Source organism: Bos javanicus, chromosome 18 (genome assembly GCF_032452875.1).
Source record: "Bos javanicus breed banteng chromosome 18, ARS-OSU_banteng_1.0, whole genome shotgun sequence".
NCBI lineage: Eukaryota > Metazoa > Chordata > Mammalia > Artiodactyla > Bovidae > Bos > Bos javanicus.
In genome coordinates, this window is record NC_083885.1 from 43045122 (window position 1) to 43072662 (window position 27541).

The 27541-nt window shown below is 40.5% G+C and overlaps 1 protein-coding gene across 3 annotated transcripts in view; it reads left to right on the forward strand.

The window, feature by feature from the left end:
- The window catches only part of ZNF507 (zinc finger protein 507), a 42896-nt gene extending 30878 nt beyond the window's left edge, over positions 1 to 12018 (forward strand). For 2 of the 3 annotated variants that reach the window (XM_061387883.1, XM_061387882.1), the window contains 2 exons: positions 7140 to 7274; positions 7397 to 12018. In XM_061387883.1, the coding sequence (XP_061243867.1) occupies positions 7140 to 7274; positions 7397 to 7754 (493 nt within the window). In that variant the 3' untranslated portion in view covers positions 7755 to 12018. Of the gene's footprint in view, positions 1 to 7139; positions 7275 to 7396 lie in introns of those variants that run through there. The other variant, XM_061387884.1, reaches the window with a different exon arrangement.
- Positions 12019 to 27541: the final 15523 nt, after the last annotated feature.

Sequence of the window (27541 nt, forward strand, 5' to 3'; positions counted from 1 at the left end):
AGGATCTTCCCGACCCAGGGATTGAACCTGTGCCTCGTATGTCTCCTGCATTGGAAGGCGGGTTCTTTACCACTAGTGCCACCTGGGAAGCCCTTCACCTTTTTATAGAAGTTTTTTTCTTTTTTCTTTAATATAAAGCCTTTATAAAAAGGCTTTCAAAGTCTTTTTATAAAATTAGAATAATATTGATACTAAATTTTGGCAAGGGCAACAGAAAACTATATATATACACCAATCTCACTTAGGACTATCAGTGCAGGAATACTGAATAAAGTGCTGGAAAACAGACTTCTATAGTAGATTAAAAGAATAATAGTAAATAATGCCATGTATATTATTTTTATAAAAACTTCATATTTAAAAAAAACTTTTATATAAAGGTCTCTGGAACTTTAAAGGTACAAACTAAGTTAAATACGAAGAAGCTGGCTAGGCTATTTAGTCACTGGAATAGTAAGCCTTTAGGGAAAAAAATTAATATCTCATCATTTCTGCTTTATTGACTGTGCCAAAGCCTTTGACTGTGTGGATCACAATAAACTGTGGAAAATTCTGAAAGAGATGGGAATACCAGACCACCTGACCTACCTCTTGAGAAACCTGTATGCAGGTCAGGAAGCAGCAGTTAGAACTGGACATGGAACAACAGACTGGTTCCAAATAGGAAAAGGAGTACGTCAAGGCTGTATATTGTCACCCTGCTTATTTAACTCACATGCAGAGGACATCATGAGAAACGCTGGACTGAAGGAAGCACAAGCTGGAATCAAGATTGCCGGGAGAAATATCAATAACCTCAGATATGCAGATGACACCACCCTTATGGCAGAAAGTGAAGAAGAACTAAAGAGCTTCTTGATGAAAGTGAAAGAGGAGAGTGAAAAGCTCTCCTTAAAGCTCAACATTCAGAAAACTAAGATCATGGCATCTGGTCCCATCACTTCATGGCAAATAGATGGAGAAACGGTGGCTGACTTTATTTTTCTGGGCTCCAGAATCACTGCAGATGGTGATTACAGACATGAAATTAAAAGACACTTACTCCTTGGAAAGTTATGACCAACCTAGACAGCATATTGAAAAGCAGAGACATTACTTTGTCAACAAAGGTCCGTCTAGTCAAGGCTATGGTTTTTCCACTGGTCATGTATGGATGTGAGAGTTGGACTGTGAAGAATGCTGAGTGCCGAAAAATTGATGCTTTTGAACTGTGGTGTTGGAGAAGACTCTTGAGAGTCCCTTGGACTGCTGCTGCTGCTGCTAAGTCGCTTCAGTCATGTCCAACTCTGTGCGACCCCATAGACGGCAGCCCACCAGGCTCCCCCGTCCCTGGGATTCTCCAGGCAAGAACACTGGAGTGGGTTGCCATTTCCTTCTCCAATGCATGAAAGTGAAGTCACTCAGTCGTGTCCGACTTCTAGCAACCGCTTGGACTGCAGCCTACCAGGCTCCTTCGTCCATGGATTTTCCAGGCAAGAGTACTGGAGTGGGGTGCCATTGCCTTCTCCGCCTTGGACTGCAAGGAGATCCAACCAGTCCACCCTAAAGGAGGTCAGTCCGGGTGTTCATTGAAAGGACTGATGTTGAAGCTGAAAATCCAGTACTTTGGCCACCTGATGCGAAGAGCTGACTCATTTGAAAAGACCTTGATGCTGGAAAGATTGAGGGCAGGAGGAGAAGGGGACGACAGAGGATGAGATGATTGGATGGCATCACCGACTCGATGGACATGGGTTTGAGTGGACTCCGGGAGTTGGTGATGGACAGGGAGGCCTGGCGTGCTGCAGTTCATGGGATTGCAAAGAGTTGGACACAACTAAGCGACTGAACTAAACTGATGCCCCCTGCAGTGGAAATGCAGAGCTTTAACCACTGGACCGTCAGGGAAGCCCCACTGTCAGCTTATTTTTAATAGGTTAATTTTTAGAGGCGGTTTCGGTTCACTGCAGTATCAAGCAGAAGCACAAAGATTTCCCATATACTCTGTGCCCCACACATTCATAGCTTCCCCCGTTATCAGCATCCCCCACCAGAGTAGTATATTTGTGAGAATTGATGAGCCGATATTGACCTGTCATTGTAATGCTGTCTGTAGTTTATAATTGGGTTCACTCTTGATACTGCACACTCTGTGCATTTGAGCAAATGTATAATGACATGTATCTACCATTACAGTATCATACAGAGGAGTTTCACTGCCCTAAAAAAGTCAGCTGAACCCCACCTATCTATTCCCCCTCAGTGACTCAGACCTTGGTGACTACTCATCTTTTATTGATTCCATGGATGTGGGTGGCACACTCCCAACTTTGTCCTTCTCCTTCCACATTGTGTTGGCTCTTCTGGATCTTTTGCCTTCCATGTCAACTTTAGAGTCAGTTTGTCAGTATCCACAAAATAACTTGCTGGGGTTTTTATTGGAATAATATTGAATCTGTAGATCAAGTTGGGAAGAACTAACATCTTGACAGTATTGAATCTTCCTATCCATGAATATAGACACTCTCTACATTTGTAACTCTTTGATTTATCAGAGTTTTGTAGTTTTCTTCATAAAGGCAGACCTTGTACATATTTTGTTAGTTTTATACCTAAGTATTTTGTCTTCAGTACTGCTAAGGTAAGTGGGATTAAATGTTCTTAATTTCAAATGCTGCTTGTTTATGGCTGGAATATAGGAAAGCAATTGACTTTTTTTTATATATTAACCTTGTTTCCTGCAATCTTGATATAATTACTTCCTAGCTCTAGTTTTTTGGCATGTGCTTTAAGATTTTCTGTGTAGACAATCAGATGACACATGAACAAACTGTATACATGTATACACACACACACATGTATTGCATTAACTAGGACTTCAGTTATGATGCTGAACAGGCATGGTGAGACAAGACATCTGTGCTTTGTTCTTAAACTTACCAGGAAAGCTTTTAGTTTCTTATTAAGTATGATGTTACCTATAGGCTTACTGTAGATCTTCTTTATGCATTAGATGTGTGTCTTTATAAAGAGAGTTTCTTATAGACAACATATAGTTGGGTCTTGTTTTTGATCCAGCCTGACAATCTCTGTCTTTTTCTGTATTTTTAGTTGTGCTGGGTCTTCGCTGGGCTCTGCACTGGGACTGCATGCGGGCTTTCTCTAGTTGCACCAAGTGGGAGCTACTCTTCATTGTGTGGTGTGGGCTTCTCGTTGTAGTGGAGTCTCTTCACAGAACAGGGATTGAACCCTTGTCCTCTGCGTTGGCAGGCGATTCTTATCCCCTGAGCCACTAGGACAGAGAAGGCAGTGGCACCCCACTCCAGTACTCTTACCTGGAAAATCCCATGGACGGAGGAGCCTGGTAGGCTGCAGTCCATGGGGTCGCTAAGAGTCGGACAAGACTGAGCGACTTCACTTTCACTTTTCACTTTCATGCATTGGAGAAGGAAATGGCAACCCACTCCAGTGTTCTTGGCTGGAGAATCCCAGGGACTGGGGAGCCTGGTGGGCTTCCGTCTATGGGGTCGCACAGAGTCGGACACGACTGAAGTGACTTAGAGCCACTAGGAAAGTCCCAATCTCCATTTTTTAATTGGTGTATTTAGACCATTGACGTTTAAATGATGATTGATAATAGTTGAAATTATAGTTGCATATTTGTTACCGTTTTCTGTTTGCTGTGCTTGTTCTATTTTTTTCTTTTACTCTTTTTCTGCCTTTTGTGGTTTTCATTGAGCATGTTATGTGATTCCATTTTCTCCTTTCTTAGCATATCAGTTGTACTTAATTTTTTTTACTTTTCATTAATGGATTCCTAGGGTTTGGCATACACATTTACAGCTAATCCAAATCCACCTTCAAGTAACATTACTGGCTTCATGGGTATCCCAGGTACATTATAAGAAAATAACCTCATTCTTCTGTTCCATTATCTGCATTACTTCTTTCATTTCACTTATACATAGAGTGTGTGTGTGTGTGTGCGCGTGCACGCACGTGGTGCACACATACATAAGCATACATAATCGAATATATTGTTGCTATTATTATTTTAAACAAACTGTTATCTCTCAGATCAATTAAAATTAAAAACTTTTATTTTACCCTCTCTTACACCTTATCTGGGACTTCCCTGGTGGCTCAGTGGTAAAGAATCCTCCTCCCTATGCAGGAAACACTGGTTTGATCCCTGGATCAGGAAGATCCCCAGGAGGGAGCAAGGACAACCCCCTCCAGTATTCTTGCCTAGGGAATTTCATGGACAGAGGAGCCTGGCGGGCTACAGTTCACGGCATGGCAAAAATTCAGACTCAACTTAGCAACTGAACAGCAGCGGCAGTGTGACGTTTCTCCTTTGTTTGTGTAGATCCACATTTCTGAACTTGATCATTTTCCTTCTTTCTAAAGAACTTCTTTAACCTTTCTTGCAAGACAGATTTACCAGCAACAGATTACTTCAACTTTGTTTGTTGGAGAAAGTCTTTATTTCTGCTCACTTTTGAAGAGTAAGTTTGCTGGTACAGAACTCTACCTTGGTTGATTTTTCTCTCAACACTTTGAATAGTTCACTCTACTTTCTTGCATTGTTTCTGAGAAGTTTAATTCTTCTTTGCTTATGTTTCCCTCTGGCTCCTTTTTTCTTTTTCTTTTATTTTCTGTAGTTCAAAACTGATAGGCTTACGTGTAGTCTTTCTGCTGTTTATCCTGTTTGGTGTTCTCTGAGAGGCTTGTATCTGTGGTTTGATATCTGATGTTAATTTAGGGAACTTCTCAGTCATTACTGTTTAAAATAAATTTCTTCTGTTCCTTTCTCTCTTCTAGTATTCCCATTACACATAGATTACACCTTTTGTAGTTGTGTATTCTGTTTTTTCCAGTCCTTTTATTTATTTATTTATTTTTTGCTTTTTGGTTTGGAGGTTTCTATCTGTTGTGATATCCTCAGGCTCAGAGATTCTTTCCTCAGGTGTATCCAGTCCACTAATAAGCCCATTATAGGACTCCGAATTTCTATTATCTATTTTTTTATCTCATTTTATAGGGTTCTGACCTCTTTGATTTCCCTCTGGTTCTTTTTTGGAATTTCCGTCTCTCATCTTTGTTACTCATCTGTTTTCCCGTGCTGTGTATTTTTCTTTGGCGCTCTTAGAATTATTCATCATAGTTGTTTTAAATCAGCGGTCTAATAATTCCAGCATCCTGCTATATCTGACTCTTGTTCATGTGCTTGCTCTGTCTCTTCAGCTTTGGTTTTTGCCTTTTAGTATGTCTTATAATTTTTTCATGATAATCAGGCATGATGTACTGGGTAAAAGGCTCTGCTGTCAGTAGGAATGTGATGGTTAAAAGTAAAGGGAGGGAAAATGTTCTGTAGTCCATGCCTAGGTCTCAGTTTTTTAGTGAGCCTGTGCCTCTGGGCTGTCAACTGTGCTTCTCAGCCCCCTCCCTCCCCAGCCCCTGGTTGACAAGATAGCTGGAATGTCCTGGAGTTGAGTATTTCTTTCCCTCAGGTCAGTTATGCTCTGATAAAACTCCAGTAGGTTAGGCTCTGGTTAAATAATTTATCCTGAGAGCAGACCTTGTTAAGAACAGAATGTTCTGGCATGTCTCAAAGTGGTCCTGTTACCCCTCTGCTGACTCTCTTGTTGTGGTGGTGAAGAGTTCAGGTAAGTTACCTGATTTGTTAGATTGGTAATTAAGTATTTAATAAAAATGACTGTTTAAAAGTATGTTTGCAGTTTCCTAAAAAGATAAACATTCTGCTCTTAACTATTTACACAAATGATGAAAACTAATATTCACAGAAAACCCTGCACATGAATGTTTAATAAAAGCTTTTTTCATAATTGACAAAACTTGGGAGCAACTAGATGTCTTTATTTGATCATAATGTACCTGAGCTATCCATGAAGCCAGTATAGTGTTACTTGAAGGTGGATTTGGGTTAGCTGTAAATGTATTTGCCAAACACTAGGGAAACCAATAATATAAAGTAAAAAAATAAGTATAACTGACATGTTAAGAAAGGAGAAAAATTGAATCATATAGTATGCTGAGTGAAAACCACAAAAGGCAGAAAAAGAGTAGAAGAAAATAATAGAACAAGAACAACAAATGGAAAACAGTAACAAATGTGGTAGCTTGGTGGAATATTATTCAGCGATGGAGAGAGGGGCCTCTCAAGCTCTGAAAAGACATGGAAGAACTTACATGCAAATGGCTAAGGGAGAGAAACCAGTCTGAAGAGGCTGCATACAGTATGATTCCAAATGTGCAACATGCTTGAAAAGGCACAACTGTGGAGACAACAAAAGGATTGGTGACTGCCAGTGGGTAGGGCGGGAGGGCTAAGTAGGCGGAGTGCCAGAAGGTGCTTAAGGTTGAGAAGTTATTCAGCATGATGTTATGATGGATTCATGGCATTATGCATTTATCAAAATACATCGAACTGTACAACATAGAGAACCCTAATATAAACTGTAGACACTAGTTAATAATAATGTATCAATATTGGTTCATCAGTTGTAGCAAATATTCCATACTGATGCGAGATGTCAATGATAGGAACTGGGTACAGAAGGAAAAGAGGAGTTTATTCAGTTCAGATTTTACTGAATGTGCCCAATTATGTCAAACAGTTGTTACTTGGACTAGAAACTTTAAGATAAGTATCTGTTTTACTTATGAAATCTACATTGTTGAAGCATTTCAGGCCTACTGCTTACATTTCCTGTGAATTTATAAGTAAGCACAGAGTTAATGTTGAAAATTATTTAATTCCTTTTTGCTTTCTTAAGAAATAAAGTGGTATAGAGAATTGATTTTGTGTATTTGTGTATGTGTGTGGTTAAATAATTTAGTGCAAAGATTTAGCATGTTAGTATGTTAGAAAATCTTTCCAAATACTTAATAGCTAAAGTAATTTGAGATGTTTGTGTCCTGACTCTTATCATTTCTTTATAATGTAAAATACTTTTATTTCATTGATTCTGAGAGATCCGCACTAGGACATTTTAGCCTCTGATATCAATATGTCTCTTATAATCAGTGGCATCTTAGATTCAGTGAAATGTGATATCTAGTAAGTCCTCAGGAGAACAAATTTAACAGTTGTTATGAAATTGTGGGGTCATCTGATTTCCTTCTCGGTTTTTCAGATGCTCATTGTGTGGGTATGTGTGCAGCCATCCTCCTTCTTTGAAGTCTCACATGTGGAAGCATGCCAGTGACCAAAATTACAACTACGAACAAGTGAACAAGGCTATTAATGATGCAATTTCACAAAGTGGCAGGTATTTGATCTTACTGTTACATATAAATAAATTACTGTTGCATATCTATATATTTTCTGTAAAGTTAGAGTTAAATCTACTAGTCTACATTATAACCAACTCAGTATTTGATGTGTTTTAAGGATTCGGGGGAAATCTTCTGGAAAGACAGTATTAAACAGCAATGAAGAAAGAGCCGATTCTCTCACTTCTGGAAGTTCAGAAAATTTGGTGTCATCCTCAGAGCTGATTCCCCAGGCTCCCAATGAAGTCAGAGGTCCCAACGAGAATGAGAAGCTAAGCCCTGCAAGTAATACCTCAAAAAACTCCAGTCTGGCCCCTCCTGGCGTGGAGTACTGCGTTCTACTCTTCTGTTGTTGTATATGTGGTTTTGAATCTACCAGCAAAGAGAATCTCTTGGATCATATGAAAGAGCATGAGGGTGAAATTGTAAACATCATCCTGAATAAGGACCACAACACAACTCTAAACACAAATTAGATGGAATTGTTATCCAAAGAGGAAACCAGCCGAGGAAGACTCCTTTAAACTGCAGTCTGCCCTTCGTGCTGTCCAGCAACTTACTAGACACAGAAGAAATAGTTGGTGTGATTCTTGAGGAAATGACAGATGGTACTTTGGAACCAAATTTGTAATGTAATAAAAGAAATTCCAAATAGATAAGGGGTAATAATATTTAAGCATTTGAGTGAGGGGAAGTGGGTTGAGGAGGCAGCAAAGATATAACCTTATAATAACCTTCTGTTACCTCTTAGTTTGAGTGTATTTATTATTAAAAGCTTATTATAGTGTAGAAATGCAAGCAAAAGAGTTAAGAAGGGGCTTTTCAGGAACTATTCCAAAACATACTGTTAACTAAAGTGTCACAGTCTTAAGCAGACCTTAGTTTTCTTTATTCTCAATTTTGACATGAATGACAGGCCTCTTGTGAGAAATGGGAGGCAAGTGTCTGAGGGTTTGTGGTATCAACAAGAAAAAAAAGATTATTACAGGGCTTTGAGATGATCGATCCAAATCTTTCACCAGATTGATAGGAATAAATCTACACTCAACCTGAGATATATTAATACTTTACTCTTTAGAAAGAAAAGAGATCTCTAAATCCAAATCTAGATTATAAGTAACCATTTACAAAGTAAATTATTGTCCTAAATTTACAGTGAATGTCTTGTGAGCAAAAGAGGAGAAAGGTGAATTCCTACCGACCTCAAATCAAAACTCAAGGTTCATAAAAACGTGGAGCACAGTGCACTTCTCAGAGATTCTTTTCAGAGTGTGGATAGAAACCCCAGTTTCCTCAGTAGTTACCTAGGCCTTCTAATCCGCTCTTCTAAACTAGGCCAAGCTTGCTGTCTAAAAAAGTCTGTTAAAACAACGAAGTAGGCAACTGCGTCTAGCCATGAGACCTTGGAAATAGTTTAAACTGTTAAATAAAAATCATTTAGGGGAAGTGGGATGAAATTCAGAAGCCCCTTCAAATGAGTACTACTATTGAGATTTTATTTCCTTTAGTTTTTTATTTAGTTACACTTAGCATACGAAGTATAACCAAATGTGGCTAAAATATAGTAAAAAAATCCAAGTTTTTCTAAAACTTTTAATAACAAAAAACATTTGGGTTTCTCCTATCCAGGAAATTGCATTTTTTTTTGGTGTGCAATAGGACACATGGGAAGCCAGTGAAAACGCGCCATCAGATAGATGAAATCTTCTCATTAATTACACATTTTGTATTCGAGCGTATTTCAAAGGGTGAAGATAGCAGTTGTTGGTTTGCTCTTGTAGCCCTGATCATTGTGTGTGCATTGTTCTGCTAATGTCAGTTCTGCCTACAAATCAGAAAGCGGCGGTGCACCTGCACCATGCACTGAGCCATCTTCATGGTGCTCTTTCTGAACCTGACTCTTCATCCTCTAGAGCTAAGGCTGTGACTCTCATAAGCTTAGAAAACAGTGAAACGGAAGTTTTTGAGTAGGATACTCAATGGACACATTTTAGGAAAGAATTCTCTTCCCAAAGTCCAGGTTTGAGTCAAATGAATTAACATTTTTCAGATAGCCTTAGGAACTACTTAAGCGGGGCCAGGCACTTGAAATATTGTCTGATTTTTTTTTTTTTTAATCTCATTTGATGGTGATATTTGAACAAACAGAATTGATTGTAACTTTGCAGCTGTTTAATTTAGGTAGCTTTAATTTATTTGTGAAAGTTAATCCATTTCTGATATCTGGTTTTTAAAAGAGAAGATGAATTCTTATATACTAAACTGCATTACTCAAGACCCCATACAGTCGGTTTTCTCATTTTCTCCTGTTTTCAGGATTAAAACACAGTGAAATTTTATTTCAAATTCAAATGATACATTTTAAATGGTTCCATTATTATTATATTGTTTTCACTCAGATTTTTCATTACTGGTGGCTCTGGCTCAGTGTTTATGTATAAAAATCTATTACTCTGAAAACTGACAACCTTAGAAGAGTTTTTTTGTTTCATAAATTTTCCTTGGCTTTAATTTTACATAATCATTTGGAAAATATTAATAACTAAAAAACATTCCCAAAATTTCAACAATGAATTTTTGAATTAACTTTCTTCATTTCCTTAAACCACTTCCATTGGTTGTTAAATTTTCCATTTGGAATCACAAATTTAAATTTTACCTAGCTCATGGGAAAAAAATTAACCCAGAAGTTCAAAAGTCTTTAAATATTCATCTGACTCTAGCCTAAAATATCTCCAAAAGCTTTCTCCTGGCCTGTAGGAGGAACCATACACCAAAAATGTTTTGTACTTTCCCATAATGGTTTTGTGACAAGCCTTAAGTTAACTGTCTCCACCAAGAACAATTGAGTATTTCTAAAAGTACTGATGAAGACTAAATATGCAATTTTAATTCTAGAAGAGATAGGTATTAAAATAATCAGCAGGAATTCTCTTTATATAGGAATAACATTTACTGGTACTCGATCTTTTGTTATAGAAAACTCAGTATGTGTTTTCCATGCTGAACACTTAAATTCTAAGATTTGACAGTGAGCATAGTTTTTAAAACAAACTTACTGGATAAGGCAAAGGTGGGGAGGGGGAAGATGATGCATTCTGATCATTATAAATAATATTTTATCAGGGCTCTATCATTTTCTCTTTCTCTAGTAATCCCGAATATGGTTGGTATCCCCAGTGTTCTAACAGTACCATGCCTGTATTCCAGTTGACCTGTAGACTTCAAGCTCTGAGTCCAACCAGCGCAGTGTAGTGACACTGACTGAAGCCTTTATTCTAGATCTTTGGTCCTTCGAGGTAGCTATCAGTGGCTTTGCTACTATTTCTTTTTTTTTTGTCTCTTCTCACAAAGCGAATGGTGGGCACCTACGTTTACATTGTATCTTCCTGCAATGTACTTGGCTTGACAGAGACAAGCAGGCTTCTCTTTGAGACTTACTATATTTTTAGTTTTCATAGACACTTATTTAATCTTTTTTTATTGTACAGCAAGGTGCTCTAAGTAATATTCTATAAAATATATTTAATAGAAATTTGAGTTTGATATTCATGGACATGAATACATGTATTTTTTTAAGAAATAAGTATTGTGTAACACTACGGCATTGCTTCTATAGCCAAAGTCTGAAAATTTCCGAAACACTGACATGTAAAGACTACAGTTAATTCTGACACTGTATCTTATTAAAATAGGATGATTTGCATTTTGTAAAATTATCCTGCACATCAAGCTGCATGCCTTAACGCCTAAAACTCTAGGATTGTGTTCATGGTAGAACAGTTTATCTGTTCAATAAACAGCGAAGCAAGGTCTTAGCGCTTCTTTAACTACCTTTGGAAATACTGTACAATGTTAGAATAATTTATTTTGCTTTACAGGAGTTTGTCATGTATTGACTTTAATATTGTATTTTGGTAATAAATTTTTTGTTAAAAACACTTGCCTCTAAGTTTTATTAACAAAAAGTTATGTCCATTCTTAATTTGGAAATGTTGATTTAATCACTTAGAAATTTGGGCTTAAATAATGAAGAATTTCCCCAGGCTTAAAATAAGGGTTATGATTGCCTCTTAGTAACATGTTAAACTATTGGTGACTAGCATTATACTGTGTTGGACAGAGGTAACTGAAAAAGCATTTAGATTGTTTTAATCTTTTTAAAAATTCAATTTAATTTTTGAGGCTTTTTTTTCCTTGCTACCCAGCTATCTTTCACATCCATATATGCTTTAAATTCTGATACAGTCTAAGTGCTAAAGACTAGCTCTCTTAATGGCAGTTAAATTTTGCATGTGCATTGATTCATTGCACTGGCAGTGGAGCTAGTCTGACTGTATCATTGGTCTAGTTACATTGCCCTAGAATCATGGGCTACCTCAACTGCTAGTGTCCGAGGCCACATATTTCTTCCCAAAAGCTTTAATCCCTTGTCCTGTCTCCCAGAGGCAGCATAATTATATCCCCTATCTTTTCAAGAGCCAAATCCCAACTCTGTTGCCAACCTCCAGATAGCTGTAGAAATCCCAGCACAGAAGATCCAGAACATACGGTGCAGTTTGGTAGCCACCAGCCACATGTGGCTGCTGAGCACTTGTAATGACGAGGATGCTAACTGTACAATATACAACAGGTCTGAAGACGTATTTTTTTAATGTATCTCATTGATAGCTTTTTATATTGATTACTTGTTGAAATGATATTTGGGATATTTTGGATTAAATAAAATATTAAAATGAATTTCACCTGCTTATTTTTTTGTGTAGCTGCCATAAAATTTTAAATTGCATATGTGGCTCACCTTGTTTTTCTGTGGTAATTTATTTAGAAGAGGGATTAGTAAACTGACAGCTCTTGCTTGGAATCTGGCCTGACACCCATATTTGTAAAAATAAAGTTTTATTGGAACACAGCCATACCCAGTCATTTGCATATTGTATACGGCTAATTTTGAGGTACAACAGCAGCACTAAATAGTTGTTAGAAAATACATGCACCATGAAACCCAACTTACGATCTGTTTAATAGTAAATCATTTGGCAGAGTTTGCTGACCTCTGACATAGAACTGTGGTATGATCTGTGCTTTAAAGCTCTGAAAAAGAAAAAAGGCTTCTTATAAAGAAAACATTATTATATAGCACTATTTTATAATGATATTATCTCTCCCTCTATAATATTTATAGTCTTCTTCTACAGCCCTACCCATACTTTACAACTTCAACCTAAGTGTTTCATCATCCCTACTTAAAGCCAAACATCATTTGTTTAAAATAACATAAATAATAATGCCATTTTAAAAAGTACCCTTTTCCTCCTGACAACCTTATGGTGCTGATGTACCTTCCCTACTTCACCCCTTCAGTGATGTAACTGTGGTGGGAGTTAACTGTGGCAGCTAATCCACTCAACCGTGGTGACCAGTTGACTTGCATAATCCAGGATATAAAGAAGAGCCTCAGATACACTTCTTTATAATGAATAGCTTCTCTGAGCCTAGAACCAGATTCAGGTCGGGTATGGTTGTGGTTGGCCTTGATGTAGAACTGTTGATTAAACTGGCAGACCTAAGAAAAAGTCACAGTGTTCACCTACATAGATTCTTCTGTATCAAGCAGCAAAGATGTAAAATAAACATTCTTGGCCCTGTAAATTCTTAGAGACGTTTCTGTTTTTAATTGGTGCCACACAATAGATAGTATGTTTTGATTTATATCATAGAATCCAAATGACTTAAGATGCTTAAACCATTTCCAGAGTCCTAAATGTGCAGCAGAATCCAGTGTGTGTTGTGTTGGGGAACTGTAGACCTCATTTTTCTGGTGATATATTAATATACTGTATCCAGTTTTCTCAGTTGAACCATAAAATGCTATGACATTGATTTTTATCTCTTACTTTTCCAGTATGAGTAAGTCCTGTTTAAATTGTTTGCCTTAAAAAAAAGTTGATTATAGTAGATCATCCTTTGAATTAAAGCTTAATTTTAGGCATCTAATATAAATTCTTACCATTATAGGAAAAAACCATCAAATGTTGGTATTGTTTTGCTTCCTAACTCAACTACATTTACACCAGTTGTGTCACTTAATCCAGATAGTAAAGGAACCATTTGGGACAGTTGCAAACCTGAATGTAAGACATATATACCCTCACGGCAATTCAGAGGCACATGGGGCCGTTGTTTGAAAAGGACAAGACTGGTGGGTGGGTTTTTATTTATTCTTTAACCATGCAGTCAGATCCAGCTATTTCCATCTTTCTAATTTTTCAGCTTTGTCGTCGTCTAGTTGCTAAGTCGTGTCCAACTGTTGTGACTCCATGGACTGTAGCCCACCAAGCTCCTCTGTCCATGGGATTTCCCAGGCAAGAATACTGGAGTGGGTTGCCATTTCTTCCTCCACAGGATCTTCCTGACCCAAGGATCAAACCCGGGTTTTCTGCATTGCAGGCAGACTCTTTACTGACTGAACCACAAGGTAAGCCCCAATTTCTCAGCTTTATCCTCTTAAAAATTGAAAGAATAATTATGCACGTCATTGCCACTGCTATCAGCAATAGTAACATGTTTTTAAAATTAGTTTTTAAAGATTGATTTATTTAGGTTGTGCTGGGTCTTCGTTGCTGCGTATGGGACTACTCTAGTTGCGGTACACAGGCTTCTCATTGTGGGGGCGTCTCTTGTTGTGGAGCACAGGCTATTGAGCCCTTGGGGTTCAGTAGGTGTGGAACACTGGCTTAGCTGCCTGGCAGCATGTGGAGTCTTCCCAGACCAGGTATCATACCCATATGCCTCACACTGGCAGGCGGATTCTTAATCACCAGACCACCAGGGAAGCCCTGTTGACTTATCAATAAAGTGTATCATCTTAAATAGGTACACAACAGAAAATTGTGACCTGAAGAGTCCCTCAACAAAATAAAACAAGTTACTCATTTTTCACATCTTTTATTAGCACCTAACGTTATGTAAAGGCTTATTGTCACTACAGTGCCTATCTCCAGATTTGGGTGTTTTTTTTTTTTCTACTTGTCATTTTATTAATTTTAGTATCCATACTTCACCAATATGGTGGCTGCATTTTATGGAAATAGACACATCAATCTACATGTTTGTATCTGCAATCCTATTTAAATTCAGTATTTCCAACCACAAAAGGTGTTAGAAAATTCTATTTCAGGCTTCTAAGAAAAAGTACAGCAGGATACGGTTCAAATCTGAAGCTGTATTTATTTCTGGTCCTCTACAGCTAACATTCTACAAAAAATAGTTGTGCAGAGATAATTAAATAATTGTGGGAAACCAGTGGTTTCGAGGTTCTTTATTTTCTAAGCCCTTCTCCATAGGAAGCATGAGAAGGCAGACGGTATGGTCGTGATGCTGAGATGAGTCCATGCAGGGTGTCACCTTGTAGGTTAACAAACCCTTCAGAATCTGCCCAGCTGGAGCCACCCCTGTGCTCTGTGCTCCAGTGCTGATAAAAAGGCCCCAGTTTACTGTGTGACTCTGTATTTACTTTAATTGGAGGATAATTAACTTTACAATATTGTGATGGTTTTTGCCATACATCAGTATGAATCAGCCATAGGCATACATGTGTCCCCTCCATCCTGAAGCCCCATGTGCGACATTTTTAAAAACCTGCTTTGTAATCACAGGGGGGAAAAAAAGTGAATCCTCCTAATGGGGAAGCAGTCATCGTGTCCCTGGACAGCCCACTAGGCTGTACTCAAAATGAGTATTGCTACCTTAACTGGCACAAAATATAGTTTGCTTTTACCTGTTTTAACCTCTTGTAAGTTCAGTTATTGCTTTTATTTTCTGAAATGTCAAATTGATGTTATAATACCTACCTCAGAGTTATGTGGACTAAAGGAGAAGATCATCTGTAAGATACCTACTCAAGTTCTGACAGTTCTGGATGGTCCTTGGGTCTAAGCTATGTAACCTTGAGTAAGGCTTTCAACCTTTTTTTGAGCCTTGGTTTCTTCATCAGTAAAACAGTGATACTTAAACCTTGTAGAGTTGTTGTGAAGATCAGGAACCATGGGTATAAAGGGTCTGGCCATCTGTGAGCTCAAACAGTGGCTCCTATCATTGTTTGAGTATTCAGTGTATGTGTTGGGGACAGGGAGACATTAAATGCCCTTATAAATCATGGTATCAAAGCTTCTGTTACAGCCTTGGAAAGGAATCTAAGAACCATACTGGTTTGTGTTTTGAGGAAGGATACATCATGAGAAATGTCGGACTGGATCAGTTACAAGCTGGAATCAAGATAGGCAGGAGAAACATCAACAACCCCAGATACGCGGATGATACCACTCTAGTGGCAGAAAGCAAAGAGGAACTAGAGAGCCTGTTGATGAGGGTGAAGGAGGAGAGTGAAAGAGTTGGCTTAAAACTAAGATCATGGCATCCAACCCCGTGGCAAATAGAAGGGGAAAAGGTGTAAGTAGTGACAGATTTCCTCTTGGGCTCTAAAATCACTGTGGAGGGTGACTACAGCCATGAAATCAGAAAACGGTTGCTTCTCGGCAGAAAACTATGACAAACATAGACAGTGTGTTGAAAAGCAGAGACATTGCTCTGAAAACAAATGTCCGTATAGTCAAGGCTATGGTCTTCCCAGCGGTCACACACAGTTGTGAGAGCTGGACCGTAAAAAAGGCAGAGCACGGAAGAATTGATGCCTTCGAACTGTGGTGCTGGAGAAGAATCCTGATAGTCCCCTGAACAGCAAGGAGATCAAACCAGTCGATCTTAAGGGAAATCAACCCTGAATACTCTTTGGAAGGACTGATGCTAAAGCTGAAGTTCCAGTATTTTGGTCACCTAATGAGAACAGCTGACTCGTTGGAAAAGTCCCTGATGTTGGGAGAGATTGAGGGCAGAAGGAAAAGAGGGTATCAGAGGATGGCATCACTGATGCAGTGGACATGAACTTGGACAAATTTCAGAAGATGGTGAGGGACAGAGAGGCCTGGAGTGCTGCAATCCATGGGGTCGCAAAGAGTCGGACATGACAGAGTGACTGAACAATAACTCAAAATAATCCTCTCTCTTAAAATAGACCCAAAAAAGACAAACTTGGTCCTTGGACTGTATTGCATACAACTCATGTCACATCTCAAAAGACAATGGTCTGGGATAAAGAATCAGAACATTACCCTGATACCATTATATCAGTCCCTCTCTCACATCCATAAACCACCATTAAGGACTATGTAAGAATGCCTCTTTTGTTAAATAATCTGGTAACCTGGCAGAATGGCCCAAGGAAACAGAATGGTACTTTAAATTGTATGCATTCAGTATAACCAACTGCTGACTATACAGGAGTGCAGTGGACCATTAGCGAAGGGTGGAAGTTCTTGAAAACAGGAGAAATGTCCTTAGACCATGCAGGGCTCTGACATGAAAGTCAGTCTTCTAACCATCACACAGGACAGTTTGACCTGCAGGACTCTGGTTGCAGAGCAATCCTAATTCTGAAGTACACCTGCAGGCCAGCCCCAAAGCCAGCCTCGTTCTGTGGGGTACTGTCCTGTGGGCCTGGGGCGTAGCTCTCATAGTTCCAAGAAGAATTAGGATCAGGTGGGAGAAAGGGCTTCCCTGTGGCTCAGGCAGTAAAGAATCCACCAGGAATGCAGGAGACCTACCTGCGTTCAATCCCTGGATTGGGAAGATCCCCTGGAGAAGGAAATGCCTACCCACTCCAGTATTCTTGCCTGGAGAATTCCCTGGACAGAGGAGCCTGGCAGGCTACACAGTCTATGGGATCACAGAGTTAGACATGACTCAGTGACTAATACTTTCTTTTTTTTTTGTCCAAAGGAAAAAGGCAGAAGGGGCAAAGATAAAACCCAAAGCAGCACCTGTATTTAACCGTTATCTGTTGATGTAACTTAACATTATTTCCCGTCTTCGTCCCTGCCCACTGCCACACACTCAGGCATAGTGAAAATTCACTAAAGAAAAAAGTTTACTGCTAGGATTTAGTCAGGGTTCCAACCCCCAAGACTTAATCTATATCAACATTTCAACCTTTTTCTCATTATCACCTCCTTAAGGAAACTTTTGCCAACAAAGGTCCATCTAGTCAAGGCTATGGTTTTTCCTGTGGTCATGTATGGATGTGAGAGTTGGACTGTGAAGAAAGCTGAGCACCGAAGAATTGATGCTTTTGAACTGTGGTGTTGGAGAAGACTCTTGAGAGTCCCTTGGACTGCAAGGAGATCCAACCAGTCCATTCTGAAGGAGATCAGCCCTGGGATTTCTTTGGAAGGAATGATGCTAAAGCTGAAACTCCAGTACTTTGGCCACCTCATGCGAAGAGTTGACTCATTGGAAAAGACTCTGATGCTGGGAGGGATTGGGGGCAGGAGGAGAAGGGGACAACAGAGGATGAGATGGCTGGATGGCATCACTGACTCAGTGGACATGAGTCTGAGTGAACTCTGGGAGTTGGTGATGGACAGGGAGGCCTGGCGTGCTGCGATTCATGGGGTCGCGAAGAGTCGGACATGACTGAGCGACTGAACTGAACCGAACTGAAGGAAACTTTTCTAGACTTTTTTTTCCTGATCACCCCTCCTCCATGAAATTTGAATACCTTAGATATACTGTATATCTGCATTTGATACTGGGTTGGCAAAAAAATTCATTTGGATTTTTCTGTAACATATTATGCAAAAATTCAAATGACCTTTTTGACCAACCCAATACATAACACTAATTCTTTTTTCAACTCCTAAGAACCAATTTTCTCCCTATTGGGAGTGGAGGGAATAGTGTCACCATGGAGAAGTCATGCTCATACAAATGAGCTGGTTGGTGACAGTGGTCAGAAGAAACAGGCTTTGTTTCCCAGTATCTTGACTGAAAACATTTTAAGCCATCAAGAGAGGGTGATTAAAAACCTCTGAGTTAGCTGTGTTCTTTCCTCCATCACGTGGGGAACACAACAGACAAAGCCTGCCCACTCCAGTCTCCACACAGCTATGGAGGTCATTTGAGTCCTAGCAGCTTTCAGGTCTGATGAGATGCAATCAGTCCTCCGAATTCTTAAGCAAGTTTATCAACATCCATGGGTGGACTCAGAAAGGTTTGGGGACCAGGATTGGATAAGTGTTAGTGAAAATTCAACCCAGTGCTAGATTAGCCATAATTTAAGAAATGATAGAAGGAAATGCAACCCACTCCAGTATTCTTGCTTGGGAAATCCCATGGACAGAGGAGCCTGGCAGACCACAGTCCTTGGGGTCAAAAGAGAATCACGCAGGACTTAGCAACTCAACAGCAACAGCAACCACACCACCACCTTTGTTTTCTCTGGAATCCGACTCCGTTATTACAGCCACTGTATTGTAACTAACCCTGCTTACCTGCTTTCTACTCTACTGCTGCTCTCATCAGTGGTATTTCTAATGCTGATTCTCTTAAGTGGCATGTTTAAACAAGTATGTGGTCAAAGTTCCCTGGTATAATGCCTATGGGCAAATATTTGGCCAGATCTTTTTTCTGGGCTCCAGGTGACTAAGGCGTGTATCCCTAAAGCAAGATCCCTTCCAACAACCAATCATCAATTCCATTGTGTGAGTTGGTTAAAAAATATTTTAGGGGGACTTGGTGGTCCAGTGGCTGACACTCCTTATTCCCAATGCAGGGGGCCTGGGTCTGATCCCTAGTCAGGGAATTAACTCCCACGTGCTGCAACTAAGAGTTTGCATGGGGCAAGTAAGCCACAGCACAGTCAATAAATAAATAATATATACTTGGACACATTCTGAACCCATCAGAAACCTGGAACTAATAAAATATATACAAAAAGGAAATGATAAAATATCTGAATTTGAGGGTTTTAGAAACACATACATTTATGGCTAAAAGTCCTACTTCTTCCTATTAAAAAAAAATACTGAAGCCAGAAATACCTGCTTCTAGGGTCTCCAGACACTGTTGTGTACACCCTGTTTTGCAGGGAATGATACTAGTGCAGTCTAGGAGAACAAACTGGAAAGCCTAGCCAAGGCCACTGATCTGTGGATTTGAAAAGCCAACATCTAGGAATCATCACATTTGGCCTAGAGCTTGAGTGATAAAGCACTAGCATTTTGTTTGCTCATTCGAAAATACACAAGTCCAATAGTTAATCTAACCACAGAATCAGAAAAGAAAGGTGTAGGTGGGAACTAACACAGAGTGGGGGTAAGAAGAGTAGCAGGTATTGAGGAAAATAAAAGAACACTCACAATGTGTAAATAATAGTCCTTGGATAACTATGCACCTATGCTAATCTGCCTATAAGTTTCACTGTTTAAACCATCACAAATCCAGTTGATCAAAGGAAGAGAGAAAAAGTTATGAATGATATTACCTAATGCCTACTCTTAGCAAGGAACCAAATATTTTAAATGGGGGTGGAGGGTGAGAAGGAGAGGGAGTACTGAGGGAGGAGGACTTGGGGGTAACGTTTATTCCTGTGCGACTCCGGAATGATCTCTGAGCACTGAAGTCCTCCTTAGGACTCAGCATGGGGTGCTTAAGATGACGTATGCCAAATCAGGCTTGAAAGAACGCGGTAGACACAGCTGATCTCTGAGGTCTATGACATGGGTCATACACGAGCAGTATGTAAAACCACACATGGGATGCCAGAAGAACATACTAGCATTTCCATATACATATGTAGTGTGTGTCTGTGTGTGTATATATGTACACAGACATACACAGGCTCCCCTGGTGGCTCAGTGGTAAAGAATCCCCCTGCCAGTGAAGGAGACACAGGTTTGATCCCTGGTTTGGAATGATCCTCCAGAGAAGGAAGTGGCAACCCACTGCAGTATTAAATCCCATGGACAGAGGAGCCTGGTGGGCTACAGTCCATGGGGTCACAAGAGTCAGACATGACTTAGTGACTAAACAATATATACATACACACATATATTTATCTGTATTATAGCTATACATTTATATAAACAATATGTGTGTATACACACAGAGACAGGACAAAATTTGTTATTTAAGTTGTGAGATCAAAGTTTGGAGACCACTGCTCTTTTATTACTTTGTGTGTGTGTGGGTGTTTTATTTTTTTATTGAAGGATAATTGCTTTACAGAATTTTGTTTTCTGTCAAACCTCAACATGAATCAACCATAGGTATACACATATCCCCCCCCTTTTGAACCTCCCTCCCATCTCCCACCCCATCCAACCCGTCTAGGTTGATACAGAGCCCCTGTTTTGAGTTTCCTGAGCCATACAGAAAATTCCCATTGGCAATGGGAAATGTAACATTCCGTGTTACTCTCTCCATACATCTCACCCTCTGCTCCCCTCTCCCCATGTCCATAAGTCTGTTCTCTATGTCTGTTTCTCCACTGCTGCCCTGTAAATAAATTATTCAGTACCATTATTCTAGATTCTGTATATATGCATTAGAATATGATATTTATCTTTCTGACTCACTTCACTCTGTGTAATAGGTTCTAGGTTCATCCACCTCATCAGAACTGACTCAAATGTGTTCCTTTTTACGGCTGAGTAATATTCTGTTGTATATATGTACCACAACTTCTTTATCCATTCATCTGTCAATGGACATCTAGGTTGCTTCTATGTTCTAGCTATTCTAAATAGTGCTGCAATGAACAATGGGATACATGTGTCTTTTTCAATTTTGGTTTCCACAGAGTATATGCCTAGGAGAGAGGTTGCTGGGTCATATGGTGGTTTTATTCATAGCTTTTTTTTTTTCTAATTTTATTTTATTTTTAAACTTTACATAATTGTATTAGTTTTGCCAAATATCAAAATGAATCCGCCACAGGTATACATATGTTCCCCATCCCGAACCCTCCTTCCTCCTCCCTCCCCATACCATCCCTCTGGGTCGTCCCAGTGCACCAGCCCCAAGCATCCAGCATCGTGCATCGAACCTTTTTAAGGAATCTCCATACTGTCTTCCATAGTGGCTCTATCAATTTACATTCACACCAACAGTGAAAGAGCGCTCCCTTTTCTCCACACCCTCTCCAGCATTTATTGTCTGCAGACTTTTTGATGATAGCCATTCTGATTGGAGTGAGGTGATATCTCATTGTAGTTTTAACTTGCATTTCTCTAATAATGAGTGATGTTGAGCATCTTTTCATGTGTCTGTTAGCCATCTGTATGTCTTCTTTGGAGAAATGTCTAAGTCTTTTTCCCACTTTTTTATTGGGTTGTTTGTTTTTCTGGCATTGAGTTGTATGAGCTGCTTGTATATTTTGGAAATTAATCCTATGTCAGCATAGACAGCATATTAAAAAGCAGAGACATTACTTTACCAACAGAGGTCTGTCTAGTCAAAACTATGGTTTTTCCAGTAGTCATGTATGGATGTGAGAGTTGGCCTATAAAGAAAGCTGAGCACCGAAGAGTTGATGCTTTTGAACTGTGGTGTTGGAGAAGACTCTTGAGAGTCCTCTGGACTGCAAGGAGATCCAACCAGTCCATCCTAAAGGAAATTAGTCCTGAATATTCATTGGAAAGACTGAAGCTGAAGCTCCAATACTTTGGCTACCTGATGCATAGAACTGGCTCATTGGAAAAGACCCTGATGCTGGGAAAGATTGAAGGCAGGAGGAGCAGGGGGTGACACAGGATGAGATGGTTGGATGGCATCACCGATGTGATGGACTTGCGTTTTGAGTAGGCTCTGGGAGTTGGTGATGGACAGGGAAGCCTGGTGTGCTGCAGACCATGGTGTCGCCAAGAGTCAGACACGACTGAGTGACTGAACTGTTTGACTGAACCTGCCAATAGAGCTACCATATGATGCAGCAATCCCACTCCTGGGCATATATCTGGAGGAAAACATGATTCAAAAGGATACATGCACGCCAGTGTTCACTGCAGCACTATTTACAATAGCCAAGACACGGAGGCAACCCAAATGTCCACTGACAGATGAATGAATAAAGATGTGGTACGTACGTGCAATGGAATATTACTCGGCCAGTAAAAAGAATGAAACAATGCCATTTTTCACAACATGGATGGACCTGGAGATTATCATATTAAGTGAAGTAAATCAGACAGAGACACACAAATATCATATCACTTATATACAGTATGTTTTTTTAATGTTACAAACGATCTTATTTACAAAACAGAAACAGACTCACAGACTTAGAAAATGAATTTATGGTTACCAGGGGTGAAATGTGGAGGGGAGGATAGATAAGTAGTTTGGGATTGACATGTACACACTACTATATTTAAAACAGATAATCAGTGAGTTCAATTCAGTCGCTCAGTCATGTCTGACTCTTTGCAACCCTATGGACTGCAGCACTCCAGGCTTCCCTGTCCATCACCAATTCCCCGAGCTTGCTCAAACTCAGGTCCATCGAGTCGGTGATGCCATCCAACCATCTTATCCTCTGTCATCCCCTCCTCCTCCTGCCTTCAGTCTTCCCCAGCATCAAGGTCTTTTCCAGTGAGTCAGTTCTTTGCATCATGTGGCCAAAGGATTGGAGTTTCAGCTTTAGCATCAGTCCTTCAATGAATATTCAGGACTGACTTCCTTTAGGATTGACTGGTTTGATCTCCTTGCAAGGACCTATTGTAAAATAATAATAATACACTATGCAGAACTGTTGCACACTAGCTCTTTTTTAGAATCATTTAAACAGGTGTTTACAAACAGGCCATATACATACAAGAATTAGTATGTGATACAGATAATTCAAATCAGTAAGAATGAAGGTGAAACAAGTGATTCTCCGATTTAAAAAACTATCAGATCTCTATCACTCCTATTAATTTTAAAACTAGTAAAAAGTATTTAAAAAATTTTACAATCTTGGGATGGTGAAAGTTTTCCTAAGCATAGCAAAAAACCCAGAAGCTATAAAGGGAAGAGGATAGGTTTGACGACATAAAATGGAAAATCAGTGCACAGTTAACACACAGTATGAAGCACACAACACTGGGAGATCTGCATGTTAATGACAAAAATTAATATCCATAATCTACAAATAATCCTGGGACATAAAGAGTAAATCGACGACTGGTTGAAGAACATGAAAAGATAAATCACGGAAAAAAGCAATACAAAGTCAATCATCTCCCGATATAACTATCTCCACCTCAGCAATACATCTAAAGTGATATATCATTTGTCACCTAAGATTGGCAAAGATGAAAAACAGCCATTGTTGCCAAGGACATGGGAGAAATAAGCACCATAACGCACACTGGTGCAAGTGTAAAGTCACAGAGGTTTTAACCTTTTTGGAATGTAGTTTGCCAATGTTTATCCTAATTGAAAATATGAGTTCTACCAATTATAATTCTAGAAATATATCCTAAAAAATTATATAAGGATATTCTCTATAGCATTACTTGTAATAGGATAGAGCTAGAAATCATGTAAATGTCAAATTACAGGGAAATATTAAATGATGATAAATATATCATATCCATATGATATAATGGATAATATATCCATATGGAGGATGACTACTGTATTGATTAGCCATCATGGTGTAACAAAACTACCCCCAAATCCCTTCAGCTATATCAAAAATAAACATTTACTATTCTCACCATCAGATATTTGGGAGTGGCACGGAGGGCCTGGACCTGGCAGGTCTTGCTCTGAGGTGGCTCACTCACACAGCAGGCTGGTTGTTGGTCAGAGGCCAGGTGCTGCCCATGAGGCCTTCACTACAGGCTGTGTGAATGTCCTCTCAACACAGGGGCTGGTGGCCCTATAGTTGAACAGTCCCGGAGAGGCTAAGCTAACACTGGGATGTCTTTTATGACCTGGACTCAGAAATCCCACAGTGTCACTTCCACCATATCCTACGCATCACATAGAACAGCTGTATTCAGTGAGAGGGGAGTATATAAATACCAAGCAGCAAGGATCATTTAAGCTGAAATTTAAAGGCTGAATAGTAGATAAGTCAGGCAAGGAGACCACTTATAAAAACTTGGAAATTTATGAACAGGAAGTAGAGATGAGGCTGGAGAGGTAAATGGAGCCTGATTCATGGCAGTACTTAGAAACTTGTTAAGGAGCTTGATTTTTATAGAAAGCCAGTAAGCCACCAAAAGATTTATGTCTTAGTAAGATCAGTTTGGTTATTATATGGAGGGTTGGAGGGTGGATTGAGTGGACAAAGCCAGGGACCAGGAACCAGAGGCAAGGCGATCTGTCAGCAGGTTACTGAAATGATCCAGACAGAAAGATAGTACCTTGGATTACAGTACTGGCTCAAGCGAGGGAGAAAAGTTGGGCAAGGTCTGAGATATTTAGGAATAAACCCGATGGGACTCAGTATTTGACTAGGTATTTGTGCTACACAACAGGGAGAAATAAAGTTTGTTTCCTAGGTTACTGGCAATTAGGTACATGGGGGTATGTGGGAGGAAAAGTAGTTTGGGGGATTAGAGAAAGTTTAATTTTAAACAAGGTGAGTTTGAGGTGCTTTGTACACATGGAAATTTCCAACAGGCACTGAACATATGGGACCTGAAGGTGAGGAGCTATGCCTTGACATAAAAACTTATGAGTCACCACAATATCACTGGAAACTGGAGACATGAGCCAGAGAGGAAAAGGAGCTTACAAAAGACTGAAAAGGAATGCCAGAAATCAACCCTGAGTATTCACTGGAAGGACTGACGCTGAAGCTGAAGCTCCAATAGTTTGGCCACCTGATTCGAAGATCCAACTCATTGGAAAAGTCCCTGATGGTGGAAAAGATTGAGGACAGGAGGAGGGGGTGACAGGGGATGAGACGGTTGGACGGTACCACCGACGCTACGGACATGAGTTTGAGTGAACTCCAGGAGACCCTGAAGGACAGGGAACCCTGGGTTGCTGCAGTCCATGGGGTTGCAAAGAGTCGGACATGACTTAACAGACTGAACAAGACAAAGAAGGAATACCAGGAGAGTCTATTGCCGCAGAAAACAGGAGTGGTCCAGAGTGTTCACACTACTAAGCCAAACAACTTAAAAACTGAACAGACGTCGTGCATGAGAAGAAAGCCGGTGGAGTAGAGTGCTCTCTCCATTGGTCCAGGCAAGATGCTTTTATGGGAAAGATGTGAACAGCATTAATGACTTCTGGTGCAGTGCTTCTCAGTGTGACGTACATGCAAGTTGAGGATTATACTAAAATGCAGGTTTCTGATTCAGCAGGTCTTGGGGAGAGCTGGAGATCCAGCATTTCTAAGGTCCTAGGTAATGCCAACACCGCTGGTCCACAGATCACATTTTGAATAGCAAGGTCCTGATATGGGTCTCAAACTTTGCTGAACACAGACTCACATGGAGAACTTCTACAGATTCTCAGTCCCTGACCCCTAAAGATTATGATTCAATAGGCGTGGAGAGACTCTGATAATTTCCAACAAGCTGCCCATGATGACGCAGGTTTCCAGACCATACTTTTTGAGTTGACCTGTTTTCAGCACAACTTAACTGTTGCTGACCCCAACAAAGGAAAAGCCAGAGTCCACTGTTGTTTCAAAACATAATGCAAACAAGAAGTGCTCACCTCTGCGGTCACAGTCCATGACCAGAGCTCAGCGGGGGCTAAGGTCTACCACTCATTACCCATCACCCCCACAGCCACAACTGCTGTATCAGAATGAAGAATTCATTCTTAATTAACTTATTTATTACCAAGACTTACTCTCTGCAGTGGGTGTCTGTTTCTCTCAAAGCTGTATCTTGTTTAGTAAAACCATTTCATATTAAAACAACAAGCAGCTGCTAACAAACAGTATTTCCTTTACTCAAAAGATACATGTTTCACAACAGACTCACGAAAATTTATTAATAAGAAAAAAATCCTATATAAGAAAGAAGGGGGGAATCCCTATTTAATGAGGAATCAACTCACATATGTATTTATTAAGCACACAAATGTATTTTACTACTGCATCTTAAGGTGAAATAGGCGGATTATAAATTCACAGTCCCTGTTCGCAGGTCCACACCATGAAGTAAAGACACCAACAATCATGTTGAAACATGACAAACACCATCTGAAAAAACAGCTGACATTTAGTTTTATTAAAACAACCCAGCAGTTACCTCAATCCATACTCACAGAATGTATGTTATTAACAGCAACAGACACACAAAGGAGGAGAAAAATATTAAACAGGGGTAACTAGGAAAGGCACCTGGCTGAAGTAATTCCTGGAATTAAACAGATGGGCAGCCTTTTCACAGGTGGAGGACCTAGAAGACCATTTAACAAAAATGAATTAACATGTGCTCTGAGAATCTGCTGACAAAGGCTTTACCTACTGTTCATCGCAGTGTGATTAAGAAAGATATTTACGTAGACAGAAGAGTAAAAGCCCCCCAAAAAGCTGACACCAGTTTGGAGACACTCGAGTAACACAGGAGAGTAAAAAGAGGAACATACTGTTTTCTAGAAGAGAAAATTGGGAAGAAGATACTGCTCGCCGCCCCCCAAAAAGGGCATCTATAGAGATACGAAATTATCTCTGTAGGTACTCTCACTGGCAGTCGGTGAAAGACTTCCAAGCACAGATCAGCGACAGCTGAGGCCTGGGGAGTTTGCCAAGACCGGGGAAGGGGTGCGCAGGCCCTGCCACCCCCCAGGAAGCTGAGAGAAGTCCGAGTGGTCGGAGTGCTTCCGTCCGTCGGGCCCTTTACCCGCCCCTCCGGATCGACCAGCACAGGTGACAGGCGGGCGCCGGCGGAAAGAACAGTTTTCTGCTCCCCGCCCACCTTCCCCCTGGGGCACGAAGAGGTGCCACGGCTCCGCTGTCCGACCCGAGCCACCCTTCCTCGCAGCTCGGCCCTCTTCCCCCGAGCCCCACCGCTCGCTCTGGTCCCGGGGTGGTGGACGTCTGCGTGGAGGAAGCTGGCCTCCGGCCCTGCGGTCTGCAGCACGAGTCCAGTGCTCTTCCCGGGGTCCCGGGTGCCGTGGAGATAGCTGTATCCCACACGCTAGGACGTTCTGGAGACCGGAAGTGGGCTGCTTCCTTCCGGTCGGCGCCGCACGAGACGGGGCGGGGCGTCCCGAGAGGGGGCGGGGGCCCGCGCTGACGGACGGCTCCCGGGACCTATGGGCGCGGCCGCAGCGGCCCGGCCTCCCCGGCGCGCCCCCTCCCCGGGGCGGCAGACGCCCCCCAGCCCCCCATTTCCAGGGTGCTGCACAAGGCTCCGCGGCTGCGGGGTACAGGCGGTACCCACGGCGCGTTGCAGGCCGTGGTGAG